Source organism: Herpailurus yagouaroundi, unplaced genomic scaffold, assembly GCF_014898765.1.
Source record: "Herpailurus yagouaroundi ecotype Mexico unplaced genomic scaffold, PumYag 67294, whole genome shotgun sequence".
In the NCBI taxonomy this organism is placed as follows: domain Eukaryota; kingdom Metazoa; phylum Chordata; class Mammalia; order Carnivora; family Felidae; genus Herpailurus; species Herpailurus yagouaroundi.
In genome coordinates this window covers 89974-117595 of record NW_024420122.1, presented here as the reverse complement: position 1 = coordinate 117595, position 27622 = coordinate 89974, and the positions used below count along the sequence as shown (strand labels likewise).

Sequence of the window (27622 nt, the reverse complement as noted above, 5' to 3'; positions counted from 1 at the left end):
TTCTCAATTATGAGTATTCATTCAGATGAAACAATGCTGGGATCAGAATTTAGAATACAGGATTTTACTTAGCATCTTCAGAAAAGGCGATTTTATGAGTTGGGAGTCATTTTAATGCATAAACATATCCATATTTTTAGATCTATTTGTCATGAGTTTATACATTATATTAAATTAAAAACATTTTGGTAGAGCAGATAATGCATGCACAGTTTGAACTCTTAGAATTTGGCAGGTCTTGGCTTATACAATTCACTACCTAGACCAGGTTTGTAATAAAATAGTATGTTAAGATTAATAATAACATTTTTAGAAATTTTCTTATAATATCCGGAAATGAAAAAAACCCTCAAATTCAAAGAATATGTATACTTTTATTAAATATAAACAAACACAATATTTACCAGATTTTGGGTTCCTAAACTGTACAACACTGCCACCTTCTGGCAAGAACTGATTACTGAAGGTTTTGAAATATTGTTGAAATATTAAACAAACAAACAAACAAACAAAACTATTTTTTCCCTGATGGTATTACAGCTACAGTGTGAAGATGTTTGCATGGCTGATGGAAGCAGTCTCATTCTATATTTCTAAGATTGGACAATTTGTGTTAATAAGTAACTGAGCAAAGATATGTATTTTTGGTATGTTTTTTTAAAATCAAAATTGCATACTATTCTTTTTTTTAAGTTTACTTATTTTGAGAGAGAGAGCGCAAGCAGGGGAGGGACAGAGAGAGAGGGAGAGAGAGAGAATCCCAAACAGGCTCCAATGTGTCAGCATGAGCCAGATGCAGGGCTCAAACTCACAAATCATAAGGTGATGACCTGAGCCAAAACCACGAGTCGAATGTTTGAGTCACCCAGGCGCCCCCAAATTGCCTAATATTCAAACCCAACATTCTTTAAAAAAAAAACCTAAATGGCTTTCAAGTGATGTAAAGTTTTATAAGTCAAAATACAAAAGAAACTTAATTTTAGATCTAGGTCACTAAAATATAATTTCTAATTTTACTGCTTTAAGGCGTCAACCAGAAACCTAACACATGCCTCCTCTAAAAAAGCAAAAACAAATGTCACCCATACCCATAATAAATCATAGAAATGGTTTGAGTTTGTAAAGCAAACAGCAAAATTCCTTCACCACTTTCATGGCATTTCAGAAAAAAACAAAATGGTACCTAGGTTTTCCTAATTTTGTCTGAACTTTTTATTGTGTGACTTAAGTCAGGTTACCTAACTTCTCTGAATCTCAGTTTTTCTTCCTGAAAAATGGTCATAATAATATCATCTACCTCACTGGATTGTTGTGAGGATTAAATGAATTAATACAAGTAAATTATTCCTTAAAACGATGCCTGACACCACAGGAAGCATTTGTAAAATTTTAGCCCTTATTATTATTACAAATGGGTTTAGATCAAATGTACCTACATCTAATGTGTGTTAGGTTTAGCATAATTCTGTGATGTGACTTGATTTGCCTGTCATAATATGAAAATGGGCTCTCTAGGTTACATTTATAGCCAGTTTAGGCCAAACGGTGACTGTGCCCCATAATTCTATTTGAATTGTTCTGTCAATGGGATGGCCTTTGGTCTCTGTCTTCATTCTCTCATTTACTAGACTTGGTAAAACTAGTTAACTTAAATTCCACTTTCTTATTAATAAAGTGGGGAACAATAGTATATATCTCACAAACTTGCTTTGATGATGAAATGAAGTAATGCATATAAGGCCCTTAACATAGTGTGAGACTTAGAATAGCCTCAACCAAGGTTCTCTGGTATATTTAAAAAATAAAAGTCACTCCATCTATAACAATTTTAGTATCACTTACATAATATACATTGTTGTGGAAGTGAGCTAACAAATAAAATGATGGGAGAGCGTTTCTGTGAGGGAGGATGGGGTTAAAGGAAAATATACCTCATTTAACAGATATGTGAAAGTGTGTGGTGAGACAGGATAGTGTGATGGTAAAATGTCTGAAAATAGAGTTGGATAGACCTGTGCCTGAATTCAGGCTCTTCTCCAACTGTTGAGACCTTGGTTAGTTTACTAAATCTTTTTAACTATTTTCCTCAGAACTGGGGATAAGATTGCTATGGGATTCAATGAGAAAATGTAAAGTGCTTCCCACTGAGCCTAGGTCATAAAAGAAGTCAGTAAATAGTAACCACAATCGTTTTAATTATTTAAAAAAATTTTTAATGTTTATTCATTTTTGAGAGAGAGAGGGAGAGAGAGACAGAGCGTGAATGGGGGAGGGGCAGAAAGCGAGAGAGGGAGACACAGAATCTGAAGCAGGCTCCAGGCTCTGAGGTGTCAGCACAGAGCCTGATGCGGGGCTCAAACCCATGAGCCGTGAGATCATGACCTGAGCCAAAGTTAGACACTTACGCGACTGAGCCACCCAGGTGCCCCTAATGACAGTCATTTTTAATTATTTGTAAAGAAATATTTTCTGCATTAGAGACTTCAGCACCCCATTAGGACAACTTTTTTTAAGCATTCTAGTTTCTATGCCTATGGGAGAGAGGTGGTAAGTGGAAGCCAGGACAGAAATAGGAAGTGAATTATTTCATGGCTCCGACATGGAGAAAACAGAAAGAATTAAAGGAACTATCTTTGAATTGAGTTGTTAAAATAGCAGGCACTTTTAGAGAGAATGCCAAGCATAAGCTCTCAGATTCCTTCCCAGTTCTTGCTCATCCACCCTCTTAAGCTCCTCGAAAGGGGGAAATAAAATGGTTGTCAAGCAGGCCTTGTCTCACCACTCCCTCACCACACGGGGGAGCACTTAAGCTCATAAATATGAGCATTGTGACTTCATTACTATGACGCAGTGACTGTGCAAGGGGGTAAAGCAGAAATACTCCCCGAGGGTCATTTTCTTCTTCCCCTCACTTACGGCCTGTTGGCAGAGAAGGGCCAGATGACAACCTGAAACCCAGCCAAGCCTACAGCTGTGGTCGCTGGTGAGGTCAACTCCAGCAAATCGGAGGCAGAGGCATCAATAATCTTTTTTGGGTAGTCCTCCATTATTTTTCCCATTCTCATCTTGATAGAGGGGTATCTAAAAGTACCAATCAAATTAAGAAAAAACAGAAACCTCCTACTGCCTTCCACCACAGCACTGTAGTCAAGAATTTCTGTTCCATCAAGACACTTAGTCATTGGCCAGTCATCTGCCAACCAATCATCTGCCAGCCAGTCCTCAGTCAACTAGGCATGAACCAATCAGGCACGAACCAATCAAGCTTACCAGACATGAATCAACCAGGCATGAGCCAGTCAGGAATGAGCTTATTTGGTATGTACCAACTGGACATAAGCCAACCGAACACAAGTTTACTTGACATGAACCAACTGAGCATGAAACAACCAGGTATGAGCCAACCAGGGGTGAGGCAAGGAGGCACATGCCACCTAGGCCTGAGAAAACCAGGCCCAAGCCAGTCAGGCACAAGTCAATCAGGTATGAGGCAAACAGATCTGAGCCAATTCAGCATAAGTCAACCAGGCCCAAGCCAACCAGGCATGAAGCTACCATGCTCAAGCCAATTCAGCACAAGTCAACTAAGCCTGAGGCAATCAGGCCCAAGTCAAACAGGCATGAGGCAACCAGGCCTGAGCCAATTCAGAATGAATCAACCAGGAATGAGGCAACCAGGCTGGAGTCAATCAGGAACAAGCAAAGCAGGCATGAACAAACCAGGCCCAAGCCAACCAGGCATAAGCCATCCAGGAAGGAGCCAATCAGGCATGAGGCAACCAAGAATGAATTCTTTCCGAGTAAGACCTGCAGAGGCTCATGATTGCCCAGAAATCCTGCACCTAATTAAAGTAAGCATCTTTCTTCTTATTCTGTGGAGTTACATGGCATTAGTTCAGGGCTGAGGGTAAGGAAGGCATAGGTTGGGTTTGATTCCTAGTTTTGCTAATTATGACCCATGTACACAACCTTCTGGAAATTACTTAACCTCTCTAGGCTTCAATTTTTACATCTATAATCAATATTGTAGTACTATCTATATTAAAGATTGTTGTAATAATATAATTACACATAAATTTCTTGACTTATAGTAGGGGACTCAAAGTGGGGGGAATGAATTCATGGACATTTCAGGGACCTAATATGTTGTCTCTCTTGGGGAAATTTTAACTTTAAAAAAAGATCTTAGAGAAAAATGCTTCACTTAAATGAATGATCTATTAGTCACAGAATTTCAGGTATTAATGGGTAAGATTTTAGGGTAGGGAGTCTTGTTGCTTTTAAGACCACACCTACTTGTAGAAGCTCATGATTGTGCAGAAAACAATATTCATCCAGAACAAATTTTCCATACAAAACAATATTAATTCAGAAAAAATATTCCATACAACTCAGACAGTTTTTTGACCCCTGACACACATCTGCAGCCATCCACAGACAACTTCTAGGAGTCCATGGAGCTGGGATAAAAATTTCTTATTTAAAAGTCCATTTTAATGGTTTTTATGGAAATCATCCCAGTATAGTAAAGGGGAAACACTAATAGCTATAGTTACTGTTAAGTTCTGTGGCACTCAAAAGAATCAGTTATGTGATGCACAACCTAAACAATTCCATATAAATGTGGCAGCCTAGATTTTCAATGGAGTAAATATGAGACTGGAATAAGGCACAGGTTACAGATAAGGGAAACTTTTTACAATGAAAAGGTATATACCTATATCTATATCTATATATGATATATCCTTAAATCAGGCCAAGTTTCTGTTCCCTTTTTTAAAAGAATGTGTCTTAATGGCAAAAATGTTTTCTAGTGAAATACATCTGTTGAAATGATGCTAGGTCCTATTACAGATCTGTAAGAACGTGGTTATCCTTCCATGTCTTCGATTCTATTCTACTCTCCCATATCATTTCTCTAACTGGCATTAATCACATGATTAGATCATTGATCAAAGTACTATGCACAATACTGGTACTATGCACAGTACTATGTACTGGAAGCACATTTTTCCAGGCAGAAAAAAAAATTAAGTTTTTTGTAGCTTAGTATCTGGCACCCAGTTGGCAATTAATAAATTTATTATTCAATGGGAGTGAATCTCTCTATCCAGAAGACTTATGTTCTTTATCTTTCCAAACATCACTAAGGAAGAAACAGATCACTGGACTCTCCCACTTCAACCTGTATCTGTGGAGTCCCTGACCACATTTGCTTTTAAATTTGCCTCATATACCTGAATATACACTAGAATTTTCTTGGGAATAATTTTAATGAGTATTCACTGTTGAAAAATAATAGAAAAGCAAAATTACTTACTATGCATCATAGACAGAAATGTAATGATTAATTAGCTTTGAGCTTTATGTTGTTATCTAATAATCTGAACATGGGGAATGCCTTTTCAAGCATATAATCCAAACTATGAATGTGAATGTGTAAAAAAATGATATAGTGAAAAGCTACATTGACAAAGTCTAAAGTTAAACTGAGTATAACACCTTACAGGCAAACATGACAGACTTTTCTGTAAAGTCTACTAGCTTTATTGTATATAGACTTTATGACATCTACCTTGAATATTCCTTTTGGAATTTCCACTTCCACATTTCTGGTTGTATTCAAGACTAGTTACCTGGACAACCAAAATTTATACAAGTGAGGTATCAACTTAGTTGATCTCTCCATATATGTGCTTTTATTGCATGTGCCGTTTTAGATTTTAAGTTTCTAGATGACTGCAGCTAATTCTGACTCACTTATTAATACTACATGGGGCATCCTATGTTAATAAATGCTAAATAAAAAATAAATACTTATAAAAACTTCATGATTACCATCTTTTTTTTTTTTTTGAGAGAGAGAGAGAGAGAGAGAGAGAGAGAGAGAGAAAACACGGATGGGGAAAGGCAGGAGAGGGAGAGAGAGAATCTTAAGCAGGCAGGCTCCACACCCAGCACAAAGCTCGATGCTGGGCTCAGTCTCATGACCATGAGATCATGACCTGAGCTGAAATCAAGAGTTGGATGCTTAACCAACTGAGCCACTCAGGTGCTCCATCATGATTATCATCTTAGGAATTTGTTGGGGCGCCTGGGTGGCTCAGTCAGTTAGGCATCCAGCTCTTGGTTTCAATTCAAGTCATGATCTCACAGGTTTGTGAGTTTGAGCCCCATATCAGGTTCCATTCTGACAGTGCAGAGCCTGCTTGGGATTCTGTCTCCCTCTCTCTCCATTGCTCCTCTGCTAGTTCTGTCTCTCAAAATAAATAAACTTAAAAAATTTTTATATAAAAAGAGAATTTGTTACTAAACTATAAACTGAAAATTTCCTCTACTTTGACAGGAATTGGCTTCCTGTAAGAACATGCTGGATGCAGTGAAGTTAACAGTAACGAGTAAGATGTTATATAATGTTTTCAGAGATTAAAAAAATATGGCATAATGTATGCACACATACTACTTGTTGCTAGATATGCAGAAGCTGCTGTCCTTGTTACACAAAGATGGTGCCATTAATAGTATCTACATATGCAGGACATTAGTTTGATAGCTTTGTCAATGATCCACTATTTTTTATTTTCCCCATTTTTTAAGTATTAAGTTGATATTTAAAAAGCTTTTGCATCTTTATGGCTGCAATAGTCTTCAAGTAATGTTCAAAATGTAGAATTAGAAATGTAACTGGTCAAAAAAAGTAAACCTGATGCCCAATATGTTGGTAGTAGCCTGATAGGATGAAATGGATAAACACAAAATGACAAACTATTTTCAACATATTTACTACATTTTGATAGCCAGCAATATTAAACAGATAGGTAGTGTTTTGCAACAAATAAGAACTCTTTTGGAAGGAAATATAAACACTTAAAGATGATTAAAGCATATGAAATTATACACTTGGAATTCCAAATGAATTTGAGGATTGGTTTTACCATGTCTGTGAAAAGGGATAGGGACTGGAATTTTGGAATTTTGATAGGGATTCCATCAAATCTTCAGATTACTTTGGGTAGTACTGGCATCTTAACGTTAAGACTTATCTATGAACACAAGATGTTTTTTAATTTATTTAGTTCTTCTTTTCTTTCAGTAATGTTTTTGTAGTTTTCAGCACACAAATATTTCACCTTTTGGTTATATTTATTCCTAGGTATTTATTTTAGGGGCTATTGTAAAGGGAATTGCTTTCTTAGTTTACTTTTTAGTTTGTTCTTTGGTGTATAGAAACAAAATTTTATTTGTTGATCTTACAGCCTGAAACTTCATTGAATTCCTTTATTAGCCATAGTAGCCTTCTTTTGGATCCTCTGGGATTTTTTTTTACCAGTAGGATTTTGTCATCTGCAGAGAACATTTTACCTCTTCCTAATTTATTGTTTTTTTTCTCATTTTTTTAAAAATTTAAATTTTAGTTAACATACAGCACAATATTGGTTTCAGGAGTAGAATCAGTTATTCATCACTTACATACAACACCCAGTGCTCATCACAGCAAGTGCCCTCCTTAGTACCCATCACCCATCTATCTCATCTCCCACCCACCTCCTTCAACCCATAGTTTGTTCTCTATCATTAAGAGTCTCTTGTGGTTTGTTTCCCTCTCCACTCTTTTCCCTTCTTTTTTTTTCTAATTTAGATAGCTTTTATTTCTTTTTCTAATAGTTCTGGGTATAACTTCCAGTACAATGTTGAACAGCAGCAGTTAAAGTATCTTTATCTTGTTCTTAATCTTAGGGGGAAGCTTTAAGCCATTCACCATTGAGCATGAAGTTAACTATTTTTTTAAATGAGTATCCTTTATTGTGTTGAGGAATTTTCCTCTATTCCTAGATTTCTGAGGGATTTTGTCATGAAAGGGTATTGTATTTTGTCAAATGCCTTTTCTGCATTGAGATGTTCATGGTCTTTTCTTTTGTTATGTTAATGTGATATATTATATTAATTGATTTCTTATGTTGAACAATCCTTTCATTCCAAGGATAAATCACACTTGGTCATGGGTCATGGTGAATGATTCTTTTACTATGGTGTTGGATTCAGTTTGCTTATACTTTGTTGAGGATCATTGCATCTACATATATACAGTTTATTTATTTATTTTGAGAGAGAACACACAATAAGGGGAGGGGCAGAGAGGGAAAGAGAGAATCCCAAGCAGGCTCTGCACTGTCAGAGAGGAGCCCAATGAAGGGCTCAAACTCACAAACCATGAGATCATGACCTGAGCTGAAACCAAGAGTCAGACACTTAACTGGTTGAGCTACCCAGGCGTCCCATCTTTGCATATATACTAATGATGGATACTGGTCTGTATTTTTGTTCTCCTGTGATGTCTTTATCTGCCTTTGATATCAAAGTAATACTGACCTCATAGAATGAGTTAAGACATATTTCTTCCTCTTCAAACTTTTTTGAAGAGTTTGAGGATTGCATTAATTCTTCTTTAAATGTTTGATAGAATTCACCAGTGAAACCATCTCAAAGTCCCTGACTTTTCTTTGTTGAAATTTTTAATTACTAATTCAAACTCTTGTTATAGGTCTTCTCAGATTTTTCTTTTCTTGAATAAGTTTAGGTCATTTGTAATTTTCAAGGAATTTGTTCCTTTCTTCTAGGTTATCTAATTTGTTGGTATACAATTCATAGTATTTACTTATAATCTTTTTTTTTATCTCTTTAAGGTCAGTAGTAGTGTTTTATTTCTGATTTCAATTACTTGCATCTTCTGTCTTTTTGTCAGTCCAATTGTCAATTTGTTGACATTGTCGAAGAACCAACTTTTGGTTTTATTGATTTTTCTCTATTGTATTTCTATCCTTTATTTTGTTCATATCTGTTCTAAACTTTATTATTACTTCCCTTCTGCTAGCTTTGGGCGTAGTTTTCTCCCTTTTTTCTAGTTTCTTAAGGCATATGTTTTTAGGTTATTGTTTGAGATCTTTTCTTTTTTAAATGTGGGCATTTATAGCTGTAAGTTTCTAAGCACTGCTTTCACTGCATTCCACAACTTTCATATGTTGTATTTTCATTTTCATTCATCTCTAAGTGTTTTCTAATTTCCCTTGTGATTTCTTCTTTGACCTATTGGTTAAGAGTGCATTAATTTCTAAATATGTGATATTTATAGTTTGCTTCTGCTGTTGATTTCTAGTTTCATTGAAAAGATACTTTGTATGATTTAAATCTTCCAAAATTTATTGTTTTGTGGCCTAACATATAGTCTATCCTAGAGAAACTTCCATGTGCACTTGAGAAAAATGTGCATTATGTTGTTGTTGGATGGAGTGTACTGTATATTTCTTTTAGGTCCATTTGATCGGTATTGTTCAAATGATCTAGTAAATTAATTTTCGTCTGTCTGGTTGTTCAGTACATTACTGAAATTGAAGTACTGAAGTGTTCTACTATTATTGTAGAGCTATCTTTTTCTATCTTCGATTCTGTCAATATTTGCCTCATGTATTTTGGAGCCCTGATTGGTACATAAATGTTTATAAATGCTGTATCTTCTTGGTGAATTGACCCTTTTATTATTATTATATAACCTCGTTCTTTGTTTCTTGTAACAGTTTTTAACTTAGAGTCTATTGGGTCTGTTATTAGTACAATAACCTCAGCTTTCTCTTGGTTACTATTTGCATGAAATATCTTTTTCCATTATTTCACTGTCAACTTTTCTATGTGTGTTTTTAATCTAAAATGAGTCTCCTATAGACAGCATAGAGTTAGATTATTTTTTTAATCCATTCTGCTAAACTCTGTCTTTTGATTAGACCATTTAATCCATTTACATTTAAAGTAATCACTGAGGAGGGACTTCTGCCATTTTGCTGTTTTCTATATGCCATACAGTATTTTTGTTCCTTATTTCCACCTTCTTTTGTGTTTTGTTGATTTTTGTGTTGAAATGTTTTGATTCCCTTCTCAGTTCCTTATGTGTATATTTTATAACTATTTTCTTTGTGGTTATTACTGGGACTAGATTTAACATCCTAAAATTATAACAATCTAATTTGAATTTATACTAGTCTAATTCCAATGGCATACAAAATAATAAATTTCCATTCCCCCCCTTTGTATGTTATTGATGTTAGAGATTACATCTTCACAGACTGTGGGCCCAATAACATATATTAACTAATTTTATGCAGTTATCCTTAAATCATATAGAAAATAAAAGTGGAGTTACAAACAAAATTAAAATAACTCTAGTCCTTTCCTTATAATTGCTTTTGCATTTACCTTTAACTAGGTACCTTTATTTTTATTTCTTCATGTGGTTTTGAGTTACTATCTAGCTTTCTTTCATGTCAACCTAAAGGACTCCTTTTAGCATTGTATCCAGGGAAGGTCTAGTGATAATGAAATCCCTCAGGTTTGTTTGTTTGCTTTGGTGGTGATCTAGGGATGTCTCAATTTCTCCTTCATTTTTGAAGCACAGTTCTGGTGGAGACAAAATTCTCAGTTGACAGGTTCCCTCCAGCATTCTTAAAGATCAATCCCCTGCCTTCTGGTCTCCAAGGTTTCAGATGAGAAATCAGAAGATGATCCTATTGGGGTGCCTGGGTGGCTCAGTCAGTTAAGCATCTGACTCCAGCTCGGGTCATGATCTTGAGGTTTGTGAGTTCAAGCCCCGCATCAGGCTCTGTACTGACAGCGTAGAGACTGCTTTGGATTCTTTGTCTCCCTCTCTCTCTCTGCACCTCCCCCACTCACACTCTGTGTGTGTCTCTCTCTCAAAGATAAACAAACATTAAAAAATTTAAAACAAAAAAGATGATCCCATTGATGATCCATTGTATGTGACAAGTTATTTCTTTCTTGCTGTCTTCAAGATTTTTCTCTTTGTCTTTCAGCAGTTTCATTATAATGTGTCTTGGTGTTGATTTTTTTGGATTTATACTACTTGGAGTTTATTGAGCTTTTTGGATTTGTAGATTCATTTCTTGATTCAAATTTGGGAAGTTTTCAGCCATCATTTCTTCAAATATTCTTTTTTACTCTTTTTCTCTCTTTTATCCTTCTGAGAATCTGTCTTATACTGTGTATGCTGGCCAACTTGATAGTGTTCCACAAAGCCCTTAGGCTCTGGTTTACTTTTCTTCATTATTTCTCTTTTCCTGACTTGATAATTTCAATTATCCTATATTCATATTCACTGACTTTTTTCTTCTGCTAGCAGAGGTCTGATTTTTAACCTCTACAGTGCATAACTCATTTCAATTATTATACTTATCAGCTTTAGAATTTCTTGTTCGGGGGTTCTTTTTTTCAATTTGTATTTTGTCATTGATATTCTTATTTTGTTCATACTTTTGTTTCCTGTTTTTGTGCATGTTTTTCCTTTAGCCCTTTGGGCATCTTTAAGACATTTGTTTTTGTCTTTGTCTAATAGTATATCTGGGCCTTCCTCAGGTATGTTTTCTATTGATTTACTTCATTCTTTTGAATGGGGCATACTTTCCAATTTGTTTGTATGCCTTGTGATTTTTCTTGAAAACTGGACATTTGAGTCTTCTAATATGTTAACTCTGGAAACAAATTCTCCCCCTTCCCAGGGATGGATGTTTTTTTGTTTTGTTTTGTTTTGCTTTTTAATTGTTTTTGGTGTCTCTGTGTCAGAAATCAGCCTGAGTTAAATGTTTACAGTGTTCTGAATGTTTACGGTATTCTGAGGTTTTTTTCTGTATCTTTCCCTTGTCATGCATAGTAGCTTTCTAGATTCTCTGTATATGTGGTTGGTTTTGAATGCTAAACAAAACAGGTGTGGCTCCTTTTACATCTGGAAGCTGCTTTATTTGGTGGAGATTGGAAGAATGATGGCTAACTTCAAAGCTCTAACCTCAGCCTTCAGAATAGCAATTCATGGTAAGAACACAGAACTCCAATATTTGGAGGATAAGTTCCCTAATGCCTACCCTGGCTCTAGCAAACCACTCAGCAATTCAAGTTGCTGTCCCTACACTGCTGCCATGAGGCAAGCAGGGCAGGGGAAGCTTGGAAGCCACCAGTGGGATGATGGCTGTATTTGACCAAAATTAACTGCAATTTACCAGCCAAGCTGCCCTCTGGAAGCTTCAAGTATTCAAATAAACTCTAGAGTTCCAAAATATTTACTTCAGGTTCTGCCAGTACAGTTGTATAGGTGAAGAGATGAATTCCTGATGCTGTCTACTCTACCATCTTCCTTTCCTCTACTATAAACTTTCTAACATATTGTATATGAATTAATATTTCAGATTTACTAGGGGATGGCTTTGGGAACAATCCCCTTTTCTATTGCCTGATTGCAGAAGTACACAACAAACAAAAACCATCAGGTAAAAGAAATCCTTCTCCAATTTAATCTGTAGTATACTTTCTCTACCCTGAAAATGAAGAACAGTTTGATAGCATATGATTACTATTAAACAGAGAAGAATATAAGTACATAAACTCAGGTTTTTTTTTTTTTAAAGAAAATGTATGGTATATATTTATGTTTGTATATGCATAGAAAAAAATTGGAAGAATATACTCTACATTGTTAAAAGATGGCTTATCTTTTAAAGTTTGTGTTATAAGGGGCTTAAGCCTACATTATATATTTTTGTATTGAAATTTTGTCCAGTAAGTTTTTATTAGTTTAATAGCTAAAGAAAACACTAAGATATTCAATTTTAGAAGAAAGAACACTGTAAGATTTAAAGCATTAACTTCGTTGTACCCTCTCTTCCTTTTTCTAGGCAAAATGACTATTGGATTTGCCATGTACTACTTTATGTATGACCCCTGGATTGGCAAGTTACTTTACCTAGAGGACTTTTATGTCATACAAGCTTACCGAGGTCAAGCTACACTTATATATTACTTATAGTTTAAAAATTAAAATGGTATATTTTAAAGAGTAGAGATAGGGTTTCAGTACAAATATGGTGTTTAAGTTAGTTTATGTAACTCACTTCTATTTCATGAACCTGATCACTATTCTAGTTATCCCCGCATATGGTGAAAACTCAATCACAGGTTAGAAAAATACTTTCTTATTAGTTCCCATCAAGGCTTGAATAAGCCAAATTATCATAGCTACCCTTTTATCTTTAAAAAGCATGCTTTTATATTTTGGGTTGTTTTGTCTAAAAGTGAATAAGAAATATACTATATTATGATAGTGTCAGGGTCTCATTTCTGCTTCACCAATCTTTAAAATAAATCCAAAATCTTTTCTATTACCTTTGGAACCTCATTAAAATTAGGAAAAAAATTAATACATTAATGAGTTGAGTTTCAACACAAGATATTAAGAATATATAATGGCCAGATACAGGTTTTAAATTTTACTTCTTTAAGATTAAAGTAAATAAATGTGTTAAGTGGATTTTTTCAACTCATGGCTCATTTCCTATTACCTATTTAAAAGGTCTAGGTATTGGAGCAGAAATGTTGAAAAGGTTAAGTCAGGTACATATTACATTTAGTATTGGTATTCTATATACTATCTTTTTCTTCATTATTATTTAATTGGGTATAAATTGGATAATTTTTCTCACATTCTGAACATAGCCTCAAAATGTACTTACTCTTTTTGTTTCAACTAAACTAGATCTTCAAATCAGATACTCATATAAATTATATTTGAATTATATGTAACCAAAAATTGATTTCTATATAATCCACAACCATACTACATACCTCTGCTATAAAGCAGAAGTAAGCAAAAGGGAGATTAGAAGGCAATTCTACCCAGAAAATAGGTCCATGGTATGAATATAAGAATAACATAAAAACGACTTCTAGAAGTTGGAGGAGTAGGAGCCTCCTAAGCTCACTTTGGCCCAGGAACACACCTAGATACCAGCTACTTCAGTGCAACCAACCCAGAAAATAACCCAAAGACTAGCAGAACAGACTTTCCACAGTTATTCAAAGAGAGAAGGCCACATTTAAAAGGATGAGACAGGCAGAGATAAGGTCAGGAACCAAATTCTGGGGAGACTAAACACAAGTGAGAGGGACACCATAAGCACACAGAAGGGAGCCCAGGCATGGGGGAATCTGCCCTGAAGACAAATCCCCCTAACATTTGTCTTTGAAAACCATGGGACTTAACTTCCTGAGTTTTTACAACCAGCTGGGCTTAACTCTAAGAACTTTAGTAATCAGTGGGATTAGTACTGAGAGCAAAAGGGAAATAGGAAACTGAGTCCCCAACCTTAAAGAGACAGTATAACAAACAACCTCACCAGATACAACATAGAAGCAGCAGTGTGAAATGTGCCTGGGGTATCCCAGAAGATTCATTTACAAATCTCAGAATATGTGCTAGAGGGGCAGAGATCTTTGGGAGACTACTCAAAGAATAAAAGAGGTGCTGGGAACCATTTCTCTCCTTGTGGTGCCCCCCCCCCCCCCCCACCGCTTACCTCCCACCCTAGATAGCTGGAGACTTGCAGGTAATAGGGGGTAGATTGCATCTACCTTACAAATACCATGCATCCCACCCAACATTCCACTGTGGATCCACTCTGTCAAACCTGCTTCATTCAGCAGGAGTCCCAAAGCAGCTCCTGCCATGTCTTATTCAAGCAGCTCTGGCAGTGACCTGCACCAGTCCAAAATGACTCCTGCCCTGGAGAGAGGGAAAGATAACCACACACACCAGTTCAACTGTAGCCTTAAGCAGCCAAACCTTATAACTGGCAGTGCAAAGAGAGTACCAAGCTGATCAGTGCATCTGGAACACTAGAAGATGGACTGGGGTTAGGGATGTGATCTGAAAACTAGCCCTGTCCACCAACCAAAATCTCTCAGGGGTAGCACAGGGAGAGAGTCCTGCAGCTTGGGGTTACTGCAGCTATAGCAGTTTGGGGGCAGGCATCTGGTCTGCCAGCCCTGCCCACTAACAAAAGCCTCAGGGTATAAGGCAGGGAGAACACCTTGCAGGTTGGTGCTACCACAGCCCTAAGAGACAAAATGGTGACAGGCATCTGATTTGTCTGCAGCCTCTGCCCACCAAAATAAACCTCTCAGGAGACAACACAGGGACAACACTGCAGTTTGGCATGACCTCAGCCCCAGCAAACCAGGTATAGGGAAGGCATTTGATCTGACTTCTGACAATGCCCAACTATAAGTGCACTGTAGCCACAGAATTGACCCTTAACAGCACAGGACCAAACATGGCCCACAATAGTCAAGTACAGGAGGCAAGTACAACCAACTGGACTGAAAGCAAATAAGGCTTAACCACAACAGTAGGGTATACGCAAACCACATAGAAGATATCCATGAAGCATCTGGTTCTGGTGAAGAGAGGACATTGTGCTACAGGGCACCACAGGACCTCTTCTTTGTAAGGCCACTACATTCAAGATCAGGAGTCATAACTGACTTTCCTAATAAATATAAACAGAGAGGTAGACAAAATAAGACACAGGAATATATCCGAAATGAAAGAACAAGACAAAACCACAGCAAAAGAGCTAAATGAAATGGAGGTAAGATACTTGATAATGAAACCAAATTAATGGTCATAAAGATATTGGACTTGAGAAAAGTGGAAAATCTCAGGGACACCTTCAACAAGAGATAGAAAACATAAAAAGAACCGATCAGATGACTAATTTAATAACTGAAATGAAAATTAGACTAGAGAGAATCAATAGATTAGAGGAAGCAGAACAGATCAGTGAACTGGAAGACAAGAGTAACAGAAAGTAACAAAGGTGAACAGGAAAAAAAAAGGAGGTAGAAAATTTATTTGAAGAAATAATAGCTAAAAACTTCCTTAAATCTGGGGAAAGAAACATACACCCAGATCCAGAAGGCACAGAGTCTCCACAAAATCAACCCAAGGAAATTCACACCAACACACATAATAAACAAAATGGCAAAAAAAAAAAGTAGTGATAGAGAATTTGAAAAGAAGAGAAAAGAAAAGGTGCATACAAGGGAAACACCATAAAGCTATCAGCTGATTTTTCAGCAGAAACGGCAGGCCAGAAAGGAGTGGCATAATATATTCAAAATGATGTAAGGAAAAAAAAACCTGCAACCAAGAATACTCATTTCATGGCTATCCAGCAAGGTTATCATTCAGTATAGAAGTAGAGATAAAGAGCTTCCCAACCAAACAAAAATTAAAGTTCATCACCACTAAACCAGCCTTACAAGAAACATTAAAGGGAATTCTTTGAGTGGGAAGAAAACGTGATAATCAGGAGTAAGAAATTATGAGAGAAAAAATTTTCATTGAATACAAATTAAAAGCCATAGATGAATCACTTATAAAACCAATATGAAGATTAAAACACAAAAGCAGTAAGATCAAGTGTAGATATATCAGTCAAAGGATTCACAAAATGAAAAGATGTAAAGTAGGACATATTATACATAAAATGTGGGGGGAGTATAAAAACTTACTTCTCTTAGAATGGGCTCAAATGTAATCAACCATTAACTTAATATAGACTGCTACACTGTATGCATGTTATATATGAGCCTAATGAAAAACCACAAATCCAAAATGTCTAATGGGGAGCCAGGGTGGCTCAGTTGGTTGAGCTTCTGACTCTTGATTTTGGCTTAGGTCATGACCCCAGGGTTGTGGGTTTGAGCCCCACATTGGGCTCTGCACTGAGTGTGGAGCCTCCTTGAGATTCTTTATTTCTCTCTCTGCCTCTCTCTCTCCCTTCCCTCTGCCTCCTCCCCCACTTACACTCTCTTAAAAAAATGTCTAATAGATACACAAAAAATTAAGAGAAAGGAACCCAAGCATATCAATATGGAAAGCTATCAAAGACAAGGGAAGAGAACAAGAGAAAAAGATACTTGAGAAGAACTAAAAAGATACCTGTAAAACAACTAACAAATGACAATAATACCTATCAATAATTATTTTAAATGTAAATGAACAAAATGCTGCAATCAAAAGACAGAGGGTGACTGAGTGGATATAAAAGCAAGCCCCATTGATATGCTACCTACAAAAGTCTCCCTTCAGAACTAAAAGTTACATGCAGATTGCTAGTGAAGGGATGGAAAAACATTTACCATGCAAATGGAACTGAAAAGAAAGCTGGGGTACCAATACTTATATCAGACAAAATAAACTTTACACAAATACTGTATAAGGAACATTCTCCAGAACAGACCACATGTTAGGCCACAAAACAAGTCTCCATAAATAAAAAGATTAAAATCTATCATGCATCTTTTTCTAACCACAATTACATGAAAACTAGAAATCAAACACAAGAAAAAACTGGAAAGAACACAAATACATGGATGTTAAATAACATGCTATTAAACAATGAGTGGGTCAAACAAGAAATCAAAGAGGGGGAAAAAAGTACATGGAGACAAATGAAAATGAAAACACAATGATCCAAAATCTTTGGGATCCAGCAAAAGCTGATTTAAGAGGAAAGATTAGAGCAATATAGGTCTACTGGAAGAACTAAAAAAAAGCTCAAGTAAAAAACCTAACCTTACACATAAAAGAGCTACAACAAGAACAAAGCCGAAAGCCAGTAGAAGGAAGGGAATAATGAAGATTACAGCAGAAATCAATTAAATAGAAACTAAAAAAAGAAAAGCAATAGGACAGATAAATGAAACCAGGGGCTAGTTCTTTGAAAAGATCAACAAAATTGATAAACCTTTAGACAGACTCATTAAAAAAAGAAGAGAGAAGACTCACAAAATTAGAAATGAAGGAGAAATAACAACCAATACCTCAGAAATACTAAGGATTATAATAGAATATTATGAAAAATTGTATGCAACAAATTAGACAACCTATAACAAATGCATAAATTTCTAGAAATATATGACCTTCCAAAACTGAATCAGGAAGAAATAGAAAATTTGAATAGACTGATTACTAGCAATGAAGTTGAATCAGCAATCAAAAACTCTAAACAAACGAAAGTCTAGGATCAGATGGCATCACAGATGAATTCTATTAGACATTTAAAGAGGAGTTAATACCTTTTATTCTTCAGTTAATCCAAAAAATGAAAAAGGAAAGTTTCCAAACTCATTTTCCAGTATTACCCTGAAACCAAAGCCACATACACTACAAAACAAGAATACTAAAGGCCAATATCTCTGATGGACATGGGTGCAAAAATTATCACGTAATATTAGCAAACCAAATGCAACCATTCATTTTAAGACAATTATTCCCTATGATCAGGTGGGATTTATTCCATGGATGTAAGGGTGATCCAATATTCACAATTCAATATGATACATCACATTAACAAGCAAAAGGATAAAACTATATGATCATCTCAGTAGACGTAGCAAAAACATTTGACAAAGTACAACATTCATTCATGAGAAAAACTCTCCACAAAGGAGGTCTAGAGGAAATATACCTCAACACAATTAAGGCCATATATGGAAATCCCACAGTTAACAGCATCCTCAATGGTGAAAAACTGAGAGCTTTTCCTCTAAGATCATAAACAAGACAAGGATGTCTACTCTTACTATTGTTATTCAACATAGAACTTAAGTCCTAGCCACAGAAACCAGACAAGAAAAAGAAAAGGCATCCAACTTGGTAAGGAAGAAGTAAAACTTTCAGTATCAGCAGATGACATAATATATAGAGAAAACCCTAAACATTTCAACCAAAAACTAGTAGAACTGATAAATGAATTCAGTAAAGACATGGAATACAAAATTAGTATACCAAAATCTGTTGCATTTCTATAATACTTATAAAGAAATATCAGAAAAATAAATAAAACAAGTCCACTGACCATTGGACAAAAAAGAGTAAAATGCCTAGGAATAAACTTAACCAAGGAGGTGAACAATCTACTCCAAAAACTACAAACCACTGATGCAAGAAATTGAAGATGACACAAACAAACGAAAAGGGATTCCATGCTCATGAGGTGGAAGAACCAGTATTGTTGAAATGTCCATACTACCCAAAGCAGTCTACAAATTGAATGCAATCTTTATCAAAATACCAATTTGTTTTCACAGAATTAGAAAAAAATAATCTTAAAATATCTATGGAACCACAGAAGACCCTGAATGCCCAAAGCAATCTCAAAAATGAACAAAACTGGAGACATCACAATCCCAGGTTTAAAGATATACTACAGAATAATCAAAACAGCATTTTACTGACACAAAAATAGACACATATATCAATGGAACTAAACAGAGTTCAGAAATAAATCCATGCTTTTATGGCCAATTAATCTATGATAAAGGAGGCAAGAATATCCAATGAGAAAAAGACAGTCTCTTCAACAAATGGTGTTGGAAAAATGCACAGCTACATGAGAATAATGAAACTTGACCATTTTCTTACATCATACACAAAAATAAACTCAAAATGGATTAAATATCTAAGTGTAAGACCTCAAACCATAAAATTCCTAGAAGAAAACATAGGCAGTAATTTATTTAACATCAACCATAAAAATATTTTTTAGATGTCTTGTCTGGCAAAGGAAACAAAAGTAAAATTATACTATTAGGACTATAGCAAAATAAAAACCTTTTAGACAGGAAAGGAAACCATCAGCAAAACAAAAAGTGTATCTACTGAATAGGAGAAGATATTTGCAAATGTCATATCTAATACCAGGATAACATCTAAAATAATGTAAACAACTTCTACAACTTAACACCAAAACAAATAATCTAATTAAAAAGTGGACAGGGGAAGTGAAAGGTATTTTCCCAAAGAAAACATACAGATGGCCAACAGACAAAAGAAGAGATGCTCAACATCACTATCAGGGAAATGCAAATTAAAACCACAATGACATATCACTTTATACCCGTCAGAATGTCTAATATCAAACATACAAGGTGAGGATGTAAAAAACAAAAAAGGAACCCTCATTTACTGTTGTTGAGAACAGAGGTGGTACAGCCACTGTGGAAAACATTATGGAGGTTCCTCAAAAAATTTAAAAAAGAAGATGGTGGCGTAGGAGGATACTGGGCTCACCTTGTACTGCTGATCACTTAGATTCCACCCATATTTGCCTAAATAACCCAGGAAACCACCTGAAGACTAGCAGAACAGACTCTCCAGAGCCAAGCATAGACAAGAGGCCCACGGAACAGGGTAGGAAGGGTGGAGAGGCAATGTGTGCTATATGGACGGGCGGGAGGGAGCCAGGCAGTGGAGGGGCAGCCCAATGGGCAAGGCAAAGCCTCCGAAGTCTAGCTTGCAAAAGCGGAGGGGCCGGACTCCATGAGTTCTGACAGCCGTCGGGACTTAATATCTGGAATGTTAAAGGTCAACAGCTCTGCACTCGGAGAGCGGGGAGGGTGAGAGGATGCAGGGAGGGAGAGTTGTTGAGCCCCAGAAGACAGAGCTCAGCTCTGAGGGGGAGCAAAGGTGCTGTGAAGCGTGATCTCCCCCTCCCATCCTCCAGCCGAAATTCCAAAGGGAACCAGTTCCCTCACCGAACTTGCTTGCACCCTGCAAATGCCCAATGCTGTGCTTCTGTGGATCCATCTCTCCTGATGCTGCAGGGCCCCTCCAATGGCAAATCAAGCTAAGCCTGCCCCTCCCGCCCCTGTGCACCCCTGCTAATATGCCAGATCCCATTGAAGCAGCACAAGCCTGGCAGGGTGCAAGTAGCCCATATAGGGGCCACACCACTCCACAGTGTGTCCTGCCCTTGGGAGAGGGCAAGATATGGTACACAGCAGTCTGATTTTGGTCCCAGCGGTGGGCTGGGGGCAGACATCCAACCTGACTGCACCCCGCCCACCAACGAAAGTTATTCCACACAGCACAGTGGAAGTGCCCTGCAGTTTGGAGCCACCACAGGAACTACCCGAGTGATGAAATGGAAGAATTTTCCTCAAAAGAAACTCCAGGAAGTAGCGACAGCTAACAAATTAAATAGGAAAAAAAAAAAAAAAAAGGTTAGAGAGGGAGAGATCCAAAGCATAAGAGATTCTTAAAAACTGAGAACAAACTGAGGGTACATAGGGGGTGGGAAGAAGGGGAGGGTGGGTGATAGGTATTCAGGAGGGCACCTTTAGGGATGAGCACTGGGTGTTGTATGGAAACCAATTTGACAATAAATTTCATATTAAAAAATAAATAAAATAAAATAAAATAAAATAAAGACCATCTACTCAATGTGAAAAAAAAAAGAATGATTTAAGCAATATAACGGAACAAGAATTTAGAATAATAGTCATAAAATTAATCGCTGGGCTTGAAAAAAAGCATAGAGGAGAGCAGAGAATCTATTGCTACAGAGACCAAGGGACTAAGAAATAGTCATGAGGAACTAAAAAATGCTATAAATGAGATGCAAAATAAAATGGAGATGGGCATAGCACAGATTGAAGAGACAGAGGAGAGAATAGGTTGAAGTAGAAGATAAATTTATGGAAAAAGAGGAAGCTGAGAAAAGGAGACATAAAAAAAAATCCAGGCGTATGAGGGGAGAATTAGAGAGCTAAATAATGCAATCAAATGGAACAATATCCATATCATAGGAATTCCAGAAGAAAAAGAGAGAGAAAGGGGCTGAAGGTGTACTTGAACAAATCATAGCTGAGAACTTCCCTGACCTGGGGAAGGAAAAAGGCATTGAAATCCAAGAGGCACAGAGAACTCCCTTCAAACATAACTTGAATCGATCTGCATGACATATCATAGTGAAACTGGCAAAATACAAGGATAAAGAGAAAATTCTGAAAGCAGCTAGGGATAAACAGGCTCTAGCTTACAAAGGTAGACACATAAGAATAGTAGCAGACCTATCTACTGAAACTTGGCAGGCTTGAAAGGAATGGCAGGAAATCTTCAATGTGATGAACAGAAAGATTATTTAGCCCAGAATCCTTTATCCAGCAAGGCTGTCATTCAGAAGAGGAGAGATAAAGGTCTTCCCAAACAAACAAAAGCTGAAGGAATTCATCACGAGTAAACCAGCCCTACAAGAGATCCTAAGGGGGATTCTGTGAGTGAAATGTTGCAAGGACTACAAAGTACCAGAGACATGACTACAAGCATGAAAGCTACAGACAACAGAATGACTCTAAACCCTTATCTTTCAATAAAAACACAATGTAAATGGACTAAATGCTCCAACCAAAAGACATAGGGTATCAGAATGGATAAAAAAAAAAAAAAACAAAAAAACAAAAACAAGACCCATCTATTTGCTGTCTACAAGAGACTCATTTTAGACCTGAGGACACCTTCAGATTGAAAGTGAGGGGATGGAGAACTATCTGTCATGCTACTGGAAGTCAAAAGAAAGCTGGAGTAGCCATACTTATATCAGACAAACTAGAATTTAATTTAAAGGCTGTAACAATGGGGCACTGGGTGGCTCAGTCGGTTAAGTGGCCGACTTCGGCTCAGGTCATGATCTCGCAGTCCCTGAGTTCAAGCCCTGCATCAGGCTCTGTGCTGACAGCTCAGAGCCCGGAGCCTGTTTCAGATTCTGTGTCTCCTTCTCTCTGACCCTCCCCCATTCATGCTCTGTCTCTCTCTGTCTCAAAAATAAATAAACGTTAAAAAAAAAAAATAAAGGCTGTAACAAGAGATGAAGAAGGACATTAAATAATAATTACAGGTCTATCCATCAGGAAGAAATAACAATTAAAAATGTCTATGCACCGAATACGGGAGCCCCCAAATATATAAAACAATTAATCACAAACATAAGCAGCCTTATTGATAAGAATGTGGTAATTGCAGGGGACTTTAATACCCAACTTACAACAATGGATACATCACCTAGACACAGGGTCAATAAAGAAAAGAAGGGCTCTGAATGAGACATTGGATCAGATGGACTTGACAGATATATTTAGAACTCTGCATCCCAAAGCAACAGTATATATGTTCTTCTCAAGTGCACATGGAACATTCTCCAAGATAAATTACATACTGGGTCACAAAACAGCCCTTCATAAGTCTACAAGAATTGAGATCCATGCACACTTTCAGACCACAATATTATGAAACTTAAATCAACCACAGGAAGAAGTCTGGAAAACCTCCAAAAGCATGGAGGTTAAAGAACACCCTACTGAAGAATGAATGGGTCAACCAGGCAATTAGAGACGAAATTGAAAAATATATGGAAACAAATGAAAATGAAAATACAACAATCCAAATGCTTTGGGATGCAGCGAAGGCAGTCCTGAGAGGAAAATACATTGCAATCCAGGCCTATCTCAAGAAACAAGAAAAATCCCAAATACAAAATCTAACAGCACACCTAAAGGAAATAGAAGCAGAACAGCAAAGACACCCCAAGCCCAGCAGAAGAGAAATAATAAAGATCAGAGCAGAAATAAACAATATAGAATCTAAAAAAAAAAAAATTACAGCAGATCAATGAAGAGTTGTTTTTTTTAAAAAAAGTAAACAAAATTGATAAACCTCTAGACAAGCTTCTCAAAAAGAAAAGGAAGATGACCCAAATAGATAAAATCATGAATGAAAATGGAATTACGACAACCAATCCCTCAGAAATACAGCAATTATCAGGGAATACTATGAAAAATTATATGCCAACAAATTGGACAACCTGGAAGAAATGGACAAATTCTTAAGCACCCACACACTTCCAAAACTCAATCAGGAGGAAATAGAAAGCTTGAACAGACCCATAACAAGCGAAGAAATTGAATCGGTTATCAAAAATCTCCCAACAAATAAGAGTCCAGGACCAGATGGCTTCCCAGGGGAGTTCTACCAGACGTTTAAAGCAGAGATAATACCTATCCTTCTCAAGCTATTCCAAAAAATAGAAAGGGAAGGAAAACTTCCAGATTCATTCTATGAAGCCAGCATTATTTGATTCCTAAATCAGACAGAGACCCAGCAAAAAAAGAGGACTACAGTCCAATATCCCTGATGAATATGGATGCAAAAATTCTCAATAAGATACTAACAAATTGTATTCAACAGCATATAAAAAGAATTATTCACCTTGAACAAGTGGGATTCATTCCTGGGAAGCAGGGCTTGCTCACCATTTGCAAATCAATCAGTGTGATACATCACATTAATAAAGGAAAAGATAAGAATTATATGATCCTGTCAATTGATGCAGAAAACGCATTTGACAAAATTCAACTCCTTTCTTGATGAAAATTCTCAAGAAAGTCGGGATAGAAAGAACATACTTAAAGATCATAAAAGCCATTTATGAAAAGCCCACAGCTAACATCATCCTCAATGGGGAAAAACTGAGAGCTTTTTCCCTGAGATCAGGAACATGACAGGGATGCCCACTCTCACCGCTGTTGTTAAAATAGTGCTGGAAGTTCTAGCATCAGCAATCAGACAACAAAAGGAAATCAAAGGCATCAAAATTGGCAAAGATGAAGTCAAGCTTTCACTTTTTGCAGATGACATGATATTATACATGGAAAACCCAGAAGACTCCACCAAAAGTCTGCTAGAACTGATACATGAATTCAACAAAGTTGCAGGATACAAAATTAATGTACACATATCATTTGTATTCTTATACACTAATAATGAAGCAACAGACAAATAAACTTATCCCATTCAAAACTGCACCAAGAATCATAAAATACCTACGAATAAACCTAACCAAAGATGTAAAAGTTCTGTATGCTGAAAACTATAGAAAGCTTATGAAGGAAACTGAAGAAGATACAAAGAAATGGAAATACATTCCATGCTCATGGATTGGAGGAATAAATGTTGTTAAAATGATAATACTACCCAAAGCTATCTACACATTCAATACAATCCCAATCACAATTGCACCAGCATTCTTCTCGAAGTTAGAACAAGCAATCCTAAAATTTGTATGGAACCAGAAAGACCCCAAATACACAAATATTGAAAAAGAAGACCAAAGCGGGAGGCATCACAATCCGAGACTTTAGCCTCTACTACAAAGCTGTCATCTTCAAGACAGCATGGTATTGGCACAAAAACAGACACATACACCAATGGAATAGAATAGAAACCCCAGACCTAGACCCACAAACGTATGGCCAACTCATCTTTGACAAAGCAGGAAAGAACATCCAATGGAAAAAAGACAGTCTCTTTAACAAATGGTGCTGGGAGAACTGGACAGCAACATGCAGAAGATTAAAACTAGACTACTTTCTTACACCATTCACAAAAATAAACTCAAAATGGATGACGCACCTGAATGTGAGACAGGAAACCATCACAATCCTAGAGGAGAAAGCAGGACAAGACCTCTCTGACCTCAGCCGCAGCAATTTCTTACTTGTCACATCTCCAAAGGCAAGGGAATTAAAAGCAAAAGTGAATTACTGGGACCTTATGAAGATAAAAACCTTCTGCACTGCAAAGGAAACAATCAACAAAACTAAAAGGCAACCAATGGAATGGGAAAAGATATTTGCAAATGACATATCAGACAAAGGGCTAGTATCCAAAATCTATAAAGAACTCACCAAACTCCACACCCGAAAAACAAATAATCCAGTGAAAAAAAGGTGAGAAGACATGAATAGACACTTCTCTAAAGGAGACATCCAGATGGCCAACAGGCACATGAAAAGATGCTGAACATCTCCCCTCATCAGAGAAATACAAATCAAAACCACACTCAGATACCACCTCATGCCAGTCAGAATGGCTAAAATGAACAAATCAGGAGACTATCCCTGCTGGAGAGGATGTGGAGAAAGGGCAACACTCTTGCACTGCTGGTGGGAATGCAAACTTGTGCAGCTGCTCTGGAAAACAGTGTGGAGGTCCCTCAAAAAATTAAAAATAGATCTACCCTATGACACAGCAATAGCACTGCTAGGAACTTGCCCAAGGGATACAGGATTGCTGATGCATAGGGGCACTTGTACCCCAATGTTTATAGCAGCACTTTCTGTAGCCAAATTATGGAAAGAGCCTAATGTCCATCAACTGATGAATGGATAAAGAAGTTGTGGTTTATATAGACAATGGAATACTATGTGGCAGTGAGAAAGAATGAAATAGGGCATTTTGTAGCAACATGGATGGAACTGGAGAGTGTTCTGTTAAGTGAAATAAGCCATACAGAGAAAGACAGATACCATATGTTTTCACTCTTATGTGGAACCTGAGAAACTTACCAGAAGACCATGGGGGAGGGGAAGGGGAAAAAAAGGAGGTTAGAGTGGGAGACAGCCAAAACATAAGAGACTCTTAAAAACTGAGAACAACCTGAGGGTTGATGGGGGGTGGGAAGGAGGGGAGGGTGAGTGATGGGTATTGAGGAGGGCACCTGTTAAGATGAGCACTGTGTGTTGTATGGAAACCAATTTGACAATAAATTTCATATTAAAAAAAAAATAATAAAATAAAAAAATAAAAATATGATTATTAAAGTCAAAAAAATAAATCTCATATTAGAAAAATAAAAAATAAAATGAACTCTACACAAAAAAATTAAAAAAGAAATTACCATATGATACCATAATTCCTCTACTGAGTATTTATCCAAGGAAAATGAAAATATTGATTCAAAAAGATATATGCACTCCTATGTCTACTGTAGCATTATTTACAGTAGCCAACCTGTGGAAGCAACCTATATGTCCAACAACATATGAATGGATAAGAAAGTGTGGTATGTATATACACATACATATACATAAACACACAATGAAATATTACTGAGCCACAAAGGATGATTTGCAACATGAATGTACCTAGAGGACATAACTGAGTGAAATAAGTCAGAGAAAGAGAAATACTTTATAACTTCACTCATATGTGTAATTTAAGAAACAAAACTAATGAAGAAAAAAGCCAAACAAAACAACACTCTTAAATACAGAGAACAAACTGGTGGTTGTCAGAGGGGAGGTGGGTGGGAAGGATGTGTGAAATAAAAGAGGATTTAAGAGTACATTTGATGAGCACTGAGAAACATAGAATTCTTGACTCATTATATGGTACACCTGAAACTAATATAATATTGTATGTTAATTATACTTTAATAAAAAAAAGCATAGTATAAAAACAAGGTCCTTTTGTTCTTTGGAAATGCATATGAAACTTTTAGAAACTTTTTCTGTAGAATAAAGAAAAAAACTGAATAGGATTTATAGAAAAAACAATGAGTAGACTTCGCAAATTACTTCTGGACTTTTTAAAACTCAACAGGGCTTTTTTATTCTTATAGCTTTAGTGAATTTCAAGGGTAACTATTGTATTATTATTTGGAAGTATTATACAGACACAGTAACTTGCAAATTGACCTTAAATAAATGTGTTAATGAAGATTATGCTTTCAAGTAAAAATAATCTCTATTTGTTTTTAAACCTCTATTTGTTTTTAAACAGCCATCAGAAGCCAATGTAACTGCATGCACTTTCTTGTTGTCATTTGGAACCAGGCTTCTATTGACTACTACACTCATCGAGGGCTTTAGATCTTTCCTCTGAGGAGGGGTGGCATCTGTTCAGGTTTAACAGACAAGAACTTATGGATATTGCAAAAGAAGAGTGAAAGATAACTCATTTCAACTAGTCCCAACATGTGCTCCAACAGTTGAATGTCACCTGAGTCCAACAGCAGTTTGACTTTGAGTGTTGTACAATACAGCAAGTGATCAAACTCTGGTTTGAGCAGATCTTTTACTTTGAAACAGATTTGGCAGATACAGTCAA

At 36.5% G+C, this 27622-nt stretch overlaps 1 protein-coding gene across 1 annotated transcript; it reads left to right on the top strand.

The window, feature by feature from the left end:
* The first annotated feature begins 3212 nt into the window (after positions 1 to 3212).
* On the top strand, positions 3213 to 27622 carry LOC121024880 (spermidine/spermine N(1)-acetyltransferase-like protein 1). The gene is given in 7 exon segments (XM_040467182.1): positions 3213 to 3851; positions 6347 to 6398; positions 12243 to 12323; positions 12729 to 12830; positions 13403 to 13459; positions 27296 to 27376; positions 27379 to 27622. Coding segments are annotated over 7 exon segments (1071 nt in total). The 5' UTR covers positions 3213 to 3236; the 3' UTR covers positions 27462 to 27622.